The sequence below is a fragment of the Miniopterus natalensis genome, chromosome 17, assembly GCF_054644295.1.
Source record: "Miniopterus natalensis isolate mMinNat1 chromosome 17, mMinNat1.hap1, whole genome shotgun sequence".
NCBI lineage: Eukaryota > Metazoa > Chordata > Mammalia > Chiroptera > Miniopteridae > Miniopterus > Miniopterus natalensis.
In genome coordinates this window covers 11,029,508-11,039,449 of record NC_142097.1, presented here as the reverse complement: position 1 = coordinate 11,039,449, position 9,942 = coordinate 11,029,508, and the positions used below count along the sequence as shown (strand labels likewise).

General features: G+C 56.9%; 3 protein-coding genes and 1 non-coding gene across 5 annotated transcripts in view; 2 read left to right on the top strand and 2 right to left on the bottom strand.

Moving 5' to 3' along the window:
- Window positions 1–120: 120 nt before the first annotated feature.
- On the top strand, window positions 121–227 carry LOC148091210 (U6 spliceosomal RNA). The gene has a single exon (XR_015715953.1). It is a non-coding gene; the product is annotated as a U6 spliceosomal RNA (small nuclear RNA).
- Window positions 228–3,868: 3,641 nt separating this feature from the next.
- CHRNE (cholinergic receptor nicotinic epsilon subunit) lies at window positions 3,869–8,935 on the top strand. Its single transcript, XM_016200888.2, has 12 exons — window positions 3,869–3,914; window positions 4,161–4,303; window positions 4,433–4,477; window positions 4,600–4,709; window positions 4,846–5,001; window positions 5,294–5,394; window positions 5,787–5,987; window positions 6,068–6,182; window positions 7,468–7,582; window positions 7,669–7,855; window positions 7,950–8,056; window positions 8,164–8,935. Exons 1-12 carry the CDS (start codon window positions 3,869–3,871, stop codon window positions 8,317–8,319), a joined length of 1,482 nt encoding a protein of 493 aa, XP_016056374.1. The 3' UTR covers window positions 8,320–8,935.
- Window positions 6,371–7,127, bottom strand: C17H17orf107 (chromosome 17 C17orf107 homolog). The gene is given in 5 exon segments (XM_087826457.1): window positions 6,371–6,588; window positions 6,591–6,772; window positions 6,774–6,805; window positions 6,896–6,928; window positions 6,930–7,127. Coding segments are annotated over 5 exon segments (663 nt in total).
- Window positions 8,936–9,942, bottom strand: part of MINK1 (misshapen like kinase 1) — a 62,659-nt gene continuing 61,652 nt past the window's right edge. For both annotated transcript variants that reach the window (XM_087825927.1, XM_087825928.1), the window contains one exon: window positions 8,936–9,789. In XM_087825927.1, coding sequence (XP_087682053.1) covers window positions 9,706–9,789 — 84 coding nt within the window. In that variant the 3' untranslated portion in view covers window positions 8,936–9,705. The remainder of the gene's footprint in view (window positions 9,790–9,942) is intronic.

The following is a 9,942-nucleotide window of genomic DNA, read 5'->3' as shown; positions in this document are numbered from 1 at the left end:
AGGTGTGGAGACTCTAAGGCCAGGCAGGGCCTCTGGAGTCACGTGGCTGGAAAAGAACAGTTCTGAGTAGATGGGGGGATAAGGCACTCATTTTTTTAAAAAATTAAATTTATTGGAGTGGTGCTCGCTTCGGCAGCACATATACTACAATTGGAACGATACAGAAAAGATTAGCATGGCCCCTGCGCAAGGATGACACACAAATTGGTGAAGTGATCCCTATTATTTAAAAAAAAAAAAACGATTGAGGTGACACTGGTTAATAAGATTAGATAGGTTCCAAGTTTACATTTCTATGATACACGATCTGTATGTTGTTGCATTGTGCGTCCACCGCCCAAGGTCAAATCACCCTCTGTCACCATGTATTTGAAGGCACTCATTCTTTCATTTATCCATTTGTTCAGTACATTTTTATTGTGTGCCTATTATGCACTAGGCTCTGTGCTGGACACAGTAAACCAGCAAGGTCTCAGGCATCAGAGAGCTTAGGTTCCTTTGAGGAAGGCAGGCCAGAAATCAGTGTCTGCCGCCCCTGTCCCGGCTCAGCCGATGCGCTCTCCCAGTTTACAAAAGGAAACCGGGCTCTTTTTGTTGCAGTCAGAGGGGCCCTGGTCAGAGCAGCTTGGGGATATTTCCACTGTGAGGACACTGATGACGAAGAAAGAGCAGCTTGGCAGGCCTGGCCAATAAGGACGGCTGCAGCTGTGCTGAGTTACCAGCCAAGAGCCAGTAGGTGCAGGGAGTGGCTTCCTGTTGAGCTAAGATCTTTGAGTCTAGCTTTCTGTGGAATTTTTATTATAAAAATACGAAACCCAGGTCTGAGTTAGGTGCCTGACTCGGCCAACTTGAAAGAAAGTCTCAGTCCCTCAGGCAATTGTGATCCTGAGCAAAGAGAAAAAGAAAAAGAAAAAAAAAGTGGCTCAGCTAAAGTGGCTCAGCTCGGTGCCAGCGCTAGTGGAATCGACTGAGGCCGAGAGCGGGGGAGGGGAGGAGGGGGGAGAGGAGGGAGAGGAAGGGGAGATTGCCCCTCCTGGCAGATCCCTAGGGGGAGGTTTTTAACATGCTGAGTTTGTGAGAGATGCCCTGGGATTCACTGCTCTGAGCGAGACCTTCACCCACGAGCTACAGTCCCTGGCAGGGACCCTGCAGCAAGGTGCTCTGTGGCAGATGTGATACGTGCTGGACTAACGACCCAAGTAGCCACACATGGGCCTGGGCAGCAAGGGATGAGGGTTTCTAGCACTCTCCCTCCACCCAAACTACCCTCCCCCATGCAGGCTGTTGGTCCAGATATGGCTTTGCCTCACTACTGTATCTTACATGGTGTGTGTGCATGTGTGTGTGTGAGAGAGAGAGAAAGGGAGGGGGGAGAGACATACATGATGTCATGATGGTGATTAAATTCAGCATCTAGCCCATAAATTGGAGAATGGTTGGAAATTGCACCTGGAGGAGTAAACCTAAGGGCACTGGACTCTGAGGTTGAAACCTTTTTCAAAGGGCCCCTGCCACAATCATTTTTGGAAGCAAGACATGAAGTTTCAATCTTGCCTGAGAGGATATAGTGCATTTTCAGTTGTAGCAGTGAGAATGGGATCCGACATGGTTTTGGGAATGAAATATGTGGGCGAGGGCTGGGTTGGTAAAGGTGGAAGGCTCTGGGCACGTGGCCACGCCCAGCCTCCTTGGTAAATGGGGCCGTTCCATGTCTGAACCCAGCCTCATGGCATCAGATGGGTAACGATGGCAGCGAAGGCCAAACTGGCTGCATCTTCAGAGCGAAGCCAAGGGGTTGGCTTGGGGCCAAGACCATGGTGAAATGAGGCAGAACCACAGTAGAAAGAGAAGACACCAAGGCAAGAGAAAAGGCAGGCTGGTCAGGAGTGAGAGGAGCACAGCAGGCGGAGCAGAGGCAGGGGAGGTGGCCAGTCCGGGGCTGCCCTGGCCACTGACACTGGTCTGGTTAGTCCCAGTCCTTGTGTTAAGCCTACAGGAGATGGCTTGGGGATCTGATTCTTGTAACACAAAGAAGCTACTTGCAGCTTCATAGCTCCTGTTTTTTTACCCTTTTGACAGTTCTGGTGTCACTGTCTGCTTATAGGTCTCCCTCACCTCCTTGAGGCCATGTCTTACTCATCTCTATAATAATAGCATCTGGCCCCGTTCAGGGAAGCTTGCAGATGCTCACTAATGTTTGAATAATATCTGTATTTATCACAACAACTCTTGGCCCAGGCTCTGACCTAGAGACTCTGGAATAAGCAGCAGCACAGATTTTAGAGTCAGTACATGTATCAGCCACATGCAAAGAAGTGAGACGGGCCACATAGTCTTCTGGGGTCTGAAGTGGGAAAGGTGGAATGATAAGGCAGTTAGCAGAGGAAGCAGAAGCTTCAAGGGTGTGTGGAAAATGGACAAGCTGCGTGGACCCTCTGGTCTTTAGTATCCTCGCTTGTAACATGGGGACCTCACAGGTAGAGGAAGGAGACCTAAAAATGGCCATGAAAGTGTTGTGTAAAGTGTAAAATGAACATAGGTAAAAATGTTTAATAAAGTTTATCGGTAAGTCTCATGTATTATTGCCAATCTATTTCTCTGACCTGGCACCTGACCTTAGAGTCCTCTTTCATACATTCAGCACAATGGTAACTGCATCCCCCGACTGGCAAGAGGAAGCAGTGTGTAAGGCACAAGAAGTGCTTAGTCTAGCACCTCACACCCATGAGGAAAAATAGGGATAGCTTCTTTAAAAAAAAAAAGAAAAAAGTTTTTATTGACTTAGAGAGAAAGGGAGGGGGAGAGAGAAATAGCATTGATGTGAGAGAGAAACATAGATTGGTTGCCTCCCAGACACACCCCAACTGGGATGGAACCCGAAACCTGGGGATGTGCCCTGACCAGGAATTAACCTGTGACCTTTCGTGCATGGGAGACACTCAACCAACTGACCCACACTGGCCAGGACTAGATAGCTTCTTAAAAAACAGGTTCCTGGCACCTCATCTCTGCCATCTTCCTAAATTGGGATTCTTTGGGGATGGAGCCTAGGAATTTGAATTTTAAATAAGCATCCCAGGTGATTGATTAGGGTGGTCCAGGGAAACTAAGAAACACTGAAAGGATCAATTAAGGTGTGTGTGTTAGGGGTGGGGAAGACAGTACTATCCTATGTGTCCACCAGATGACAGCAGAGAGAGGCTAGGAGAAGGGTTGGGGGTGGGCAGACATGAGGACGGGTTGGGGGAGGAGGCAGCCCTATCCTTCAGCATGGCCATCTTTGCCAGGTGGAGTCTGTTACTGCAGACTACTCCCCTGGGACTGCCTGTCTCATTACCAGGCCTTTACAGACACTACTTTTGCCAGACTCTGCCAGCAGAAACTGCATCAGTGTGATCTTGACTGGGCTGGGGTGGTGGTAACCTGTGTTCCACACGGGTGAGTATGGGAGGCAAGGGATGTCACCCACACAGGGCAGTTCAGTGAAAGGACACCAGGGTATGTTGAAAGCAGGGTATCCCTCTCCCCTGCTGCCAGGCTTGTGGTTCCAGGTGCTCTTAAGGGACCTGTTCACCTGAATCCAGCCTGCTCCAGTCATGAGAGGATCAGGTCTGTGGCTGGGGAAGCTGGCCAAAGACCAAGCAAAGAATGCTGGGATGGGGTGGGGGCAGGCAACACAGGATGAAGCAGCTGTCTCTGGAAACAGACAAGTTGTCCCTGGCTTCAGTAGGGGTGGTAAGAGGATTAGGTGACAGTCCCCCTAACCCAGCCCGGAACTAACACTCTCCTCCCCCTCACTCATGAGCCTTGGCCTGCCCGGCTCCAAGCCTGCCAAAGTTCAGAATAACCCTGAGAACCAGACAGCGGGATGGCAGGGGCTCTGCTCAGCGCCCTGTTCCTCTTGCAGTTTCTCGGTATGGACAGGGGTCAGGGGAGGTGGTTGGACACACACGGAGATGTTAACATAAGACAAAGACAGAGACCAAGATGTAGACTGGGACACAATGTTGGGTCCCCAGGTGCAACACCATTGGCTCAGAAGACACACATGGAAAAATACACAGAGAAGCAGAGCCCTGCACAGACCCAGAGGGGGCAGAGGGGAGAAGGCCCCCAGCCTCTTCACCTCTAGTGACTCCGCTGCTTGACCCCATCCCCAGGCAGAGGCGAGGGAAATAATGAGGAGCTGCGCCTTTATCACCATCTTTTCGACAACTATGACCCAGGATGCAGGCCAGTGAGGGGGCCTGAGGACACCGTCACCATCAACCTCAAGGTCACCCTGACCAACCTCATCTCACTGGTAAGATGCCCCACCTCCACTCCCAGTACCATCTCTGAGCTTAAAATTTCACTTCTGGCCCCAACTGCTGAGCTCTGCCCTGAAGCTCGCTTCTGGCCCTGGTGTCCCACCCTCATCTCCCACGTGCAGAACGAGAAAGAGGAGACCCTCACCACCAGCGTCTGGATTGGAATCGTGAGTCAAATCTGGGGGCCAGCGTGAGGCCTTGTCCAGAGGACGCACCCCTTTCTCTCAAACTCCTGGCGGGCACCAGGTGGGAGATGCAAGGCGCACGTCCTCCCGTCCCCACCCCTTAGGACTGGCAGGATTACCGACTCAACTACAGCAAGAGTGACTTTGGGGGCGTAAACATCCTGCGGGTCCCTTCGAATCTTGTGTGGCTACCGGAGATTGTGCTGGAAAACAAGTAAGGACCCAGCGGCAACCGGGCTGGAAGGAAGGCGAGGCCCGAGGGGGCTGGGCTGGACCCGATGGGGGGGGGGTTGCTCGGAGGGCGAGGGGTCGCGGACCCCCGCAAACGCTGCGATTCCGGGAGCCCACAGCATTGACGGCAACTTCGGGGTGGCTTACGACGCCAACGTGCTGGTCTACGAGGGGGGCTACGTGAGCTGGCTGCCCCCCGCCATCTACCGCAGCACCTGCGCCGTGGAGGTCACCTACTTCCCCTTCGACTGGCAGAACTGCTCGCTCGTTTTCCGGTGGGAAGAGATACTCGGAGACCCCGTTATTACGGGATTCTGGGAGCAGGGGGCGGGGCCTGGGGGCGGGAGACACGGGCCTGGGGGCGGGGTCTTGTGCTGGAGGCGGAGCCAGGCGCTGGAAAGGGTCGGGGCTGCTGCGGCGAATTAGAGGCGGGGTGGAAATAAGCGTGATTTGGATAATGGGGTGGGGTGTGACTATCCCGCCAGATCCCAGCTTCCAGGACAGGGACTGAGGCTAGGGCCTGAGTCCGAGTTTCTGGGGTGGGGGCCCCCCGCCCTGGCTCCGCAGCTCTCAGACGTACAATGCCCAAGAAGTGGAGTTCGTCTTTGTGGTCGACGACGACGGCAAGACCATCAGCAAGATCGATATCGACACTGAGGCCTATACTGGTGAGGTCCCCTCCTGCTCCTGAAACCCGCTTCTAGACGGGGTCCCAGAGAAGGGGCTTGCAAAGGGGGCGGACCCAGACCATCAATCCCAGGGATGGGCTTTGGCAACCGCGCTTTAATTCGCCCTTTTCCTGAAATTATTCTCGATGGTCGGACCAGCCCTGCTTCCTCGCGGTCGTTCAGTACCCCACCGGAAACAGCCCTTTCTGCCCGAATTGCCCTCGTGCGGACGGCCCGTGGCCCAAGTAGCCCCGTCCACCTGCCCCGCCCACCCCGGTCCAGACACTGCAGACTCTCCGCCGCCCGGAGTTATGGGTCCCCACGCTCAGGGGTGCGGCTTAGAGCAGGGCGCCCCACCCGAGAGCAGGCTGACCGCGTCACCCGTCCCGCAGAGAACGGCGAGTGGGCCATCGACTTCTGCCCCGGGGTGATCCGCCGCCAGGACGCGGCCTCCGCTGATGGTCCCGGGGAAATTGACGTCATCTACACGCTCATCATTCGCCGAAAGCCGCTCTTCTACATCATTAACATCATCGTGCCCTGCGTGCTCATCTCAGGCCTGGTGCTGCTCGCCTACTTCCTGCCGTCGCAGGGTAAGGAGTCGCCCGAACCCTAAAGAGGGGCTCGTTCCGGGGATGGGAGGGCAGCTGCTCTCACTGGGCGCTCCCTCCAGCTGGCGGCCAGAAATGCACCGTCTCCATCAACGTCCTGCTCGCCCAGACCGTCTTCTTGTTCCTAATTGCCCAGAAAATCCCAGAGACGTCTCTGAGCGTGCCGCTGCTGGGCAGGTGAGGGCACAAGGGGTCCCGTCAGTGCCCAGGCGGGGGCGTGGCTAGCGCGAAGGGCGGGGCCATGCTGGGACTGGGCGGAGCTAATGGGTGGGCCTGGCGGGCGGAGCTAATGGGTGGGCGCGTGGGCGGGGCCAAAGCCAAAAGACTCTGGGAGCCACTTTGGCTGCCTGGTCTCTGCCTGGGCTTTATTTGAACGCGGGGTGGGGCTGGGACCACGGTGGATTCGCTGGTCCCCTGTCCTTCGCACTGCTGCTGGACGCCACATTGACGTATCCTGAGTATCTCTGTTTAGGGGGGCGGCTCAGTGTCTCCACACCGTGCCCCTCCGGCCCCCAATTCACCTCTCCATCCCGAACCGGTTCCCCGGGGGTCCTGAGACCCAGCTGGCTTCTACATTGCTGCAGAATGAGGCAGACCCTTGTAGACCCCGTCCACACAGGCAAAGCCACGGCCCCTGGAGCGGGAGCCGCGCGCTCGAGCTCGCCGCAGCCCCCGCTCGCCTAGCCCCCTGCCCTGCGGCCTGGGCTACCCCGGCCGGCGCTCCACCGGGATCCCCGGCACCTGGGGCTGGGCCCCGGCTGCTGTCTCCGCATCTCCTGCTGTAGCCACAGGGCTGAGATCTTCATTGAGTGTACCAGAGTTAGCTGCCGATGCAGAGGCCTCTATCGCCCTTCCCCGCCCCTCCTCAGCCCCCCCTCCCAGCGCCCCACCTCTAACAAGGTGGCGCCGAAGTTCACGACGCTGGGCCTCGGCTTCTCTTAGCACCAGCCCCAGGGTGGGCTTCGGGACCGGCAGTTGGTTCAGCTCCCGCGGCTCCAGGGCCTTCAGCTCTCTGAACCTCTGCTCCAGATACTCATGGGCTGCGGCCACAATGAGCTCCAGGGGAGGCAGAAGAGGAGGCTGGGGGGCCACCTGGAGAAGGAGCATTGGCGATGGAGCCATCGGGTCATAGGGCAGAGGTCGCGGTGGGGGACGCTGGAGACCTTCCCAGAGAGGTCTCGAGGTGCCACCCTTGGCCGGGCCACTGGCATCACCTCACCTCCGTGGAACTGTGGGAGTGGTAGACCCACAGCAGGGTTTCCCGGGAGCTGGGGGGGTCTCCTTCATGGCTGCCATGGGCGGTAGGAGAGAGAGAAGGGCCTGGGGACGCATGTGGCCCCGCAGAGGAGCCTCACTCCACCTCGGTGGAGAGGCGTGTTTGTGAGGTCAAAGGATCAGCGGCTCCCCCTGCGATTCTGGGGACTCGGGGAGGCTGTAATGTCGCTCACTCCGAGCCCCTCAGGTACCTCATTTTCGTCATGGTGGTTGCCACGCTCATTGTTATGAACTGCGTCATCGTGCTCAACGTGTCTTTGCGGACACCCACCACTCACGCCATGTCCCCGCGGCTGCGCCACGTAAGCGCCGCAACTGCTGGTTGGGCGGCGGCGGGCGGGAGGCAGGACTTGAAGCTGATCGCCGCCCCGCCCCACCCCACCCCTAGGTCTTGTTAGAGCTGCTGCCGCGCCTCCTGGGCTCCGGGGAGCCCCCGGAGGCCCCCGGGGCCGCCTCACCCCCGAGGCGGGCATCCTCTGTGGGCATATTGCTCCGCGCTGAGGAGCTGATACTGAAAAAGCCGCGGAGTGAGCTCGTGTTTGAGGGGCAGAGGTACCGGCACGGCGCCTGGACGGGTGAGCAGAGCGGCCTGCGTGGGCCTTCGGGGGCGCTTGCACTGGGGGAGGCTCCGCATGACCCACCCTGGGGCTGCTCCCACCCTTCCCGCAGCTGCCCTCTACCAGAGCCTGGGCGCCGCTGCCCCCGAGATCCGCTGCTGTGTGGATGCCGTGAACTTCGTGGCCGAGAGCATGCGAGACCAGGAGGCCACGGGCGAGGTGGGCCAGGAGCCAGGAGCGGGGTGGGCGCTGCAGAGGCCTCCCCACTATTATTGTGCTGCAGGTTCCTGCAGCCCTTGCGGACTCTGTGCCTGCCCCTTCCTCAGGAGGTGTCCGACTGGGTGCGCATGGGAAAGGCCCTTGACAACATCTGCTTCTGGGCGGCTCTGGTGCTCTTCAGTGTGGGCTCCAGCCTCATCTTCCTCGGGGGCTACTTAAACCAAGTGCCTGACCTGCCCTACCCACCGTGTCTGAAGACCTGAGCAGGCGGACGCACTGACTCCAACTTTCCTATCCATCTCCATGAGGAAATAGGTTTTGAAAAGCAAGTTGCTGCCACTGCTATATTATGATCCTTTATCACTGCAGATAATAAATCAGTATTTTGTAAACACACGCTGCGAGTGCACAAGTGTGTAGGTCTGGTCACCATGCAGCAATCAGAAAGAGGGAGAGGGTTGTTCAAGCAGGCTCTTGGATGCCAATCCTCTGGAAAGCAAAAGCCATGCTAGATTCAGCCTTGCTGATCTCCCAGTGTTGCTCAGGCCCCAGCCCCATTGGACCTTCTAAGCTATTTTATAGCCACACAGGAGAGGCCCCTTTGCAGGACTGGCACTTAAGAGTCTGGAGCCAGGAAGCCAGGACCCTCTGGCAGCTCCCCCACAGGCCCACAGGGGTAACAGGGCTGAGGCAGCAGTGGCCCTCCCTCGGTCATTTTTTCTAGGTTTTCTTGGCCCAGCACTGCCCACCTACTTCTCCCCCCAAGACTCACTGTACATGCCACCCCACCATGCGCCATTGGTACCCATTCTGCTTGCTTGCCCTGGCTAGTATCCGGATTGTGAGAGAAAACAGAATAAAAACGGGTCTGAAGTGGGAGCTGGTTGAATTGTCTTTATTAACAAACGGGATATCCAAGGCCACTACATTGAGGAGGGGTAGGGGTAGGGGCAAGGAGGGAATAGGGCTACTTGCTGCTCACACTATATACAGATGCAAGCAAGGGGGTGTGGAGGGTGAGAGCTCCCTGCTCCCTCCCTCCACCAGGGAAGGGCAGAGGCTAGAAGAGATGGGGGTTGGAGAGGAAGAAATGTTTTGGCTGGCGGGGTCCCCCTTCCATTCCCTGGGGTTTGGGGGGAGGGGAATCATTAAAGTGCTTTCAGAAAATGAGGAAATGGTCCCTGCCCCTAGAGTGGCTGGTGACCCCCCTAAAACCTAGGGCCCAGTGACCCCCCCCCAGGGTTTGGTACATTCAAGGGGGGAGCCGGCTCCCCTGACGTGCAAATGAAGGGGCCCAGGGCCCTGCCCAGTCAGCAGCAGTGGGGTACAGGGTCCAAGCCCCAAGCACTCTCCTCTTAAGTGGAGAAAAGGGGGGATGGGGCTAGGCCCATTCAATTCCTGTTAAGGGGAAGCTGTGCCTCTCTCCAGAAGATGGGACAGGCACAGTTTTGGGGAAGAGAACATGTTGGGGAAGGGGGTGGTCATGTGATCACAAAAGCATCAGGGGTCAGAGGTCACGTTCCCAGCAGGCTCCAGTGAATCAAACCAGTAAAAGCAAAAGCCCAAGGAGGGGAAAGCAGGGCGGCCTGGGAAGTCTGGCTGTGGGGGGAGAGCTGGGTCCCTGTGGGAGAGCTCCAGCCTAGGGCCTGTCACCAGTTCATGATGCAGTTGCGGTTCAGAGTCATAAAGTAAACTTGGCTGCTGCCCCCAGAGCGGACTGAGGCAAAGAATACCTGTGTGGGGAAGGAGAAGAAGTCACCAAGGGATGGATGGGGGGCGGGGAGAGTTTCAGTTAATTGGGAGAAACTGCAAAGTTCAGTCTCTCAGAATAACCCCCATCCTGCCCTGGCCAGTGATGCTCAGTGGTTAGGGCAATGGCCTTCGCA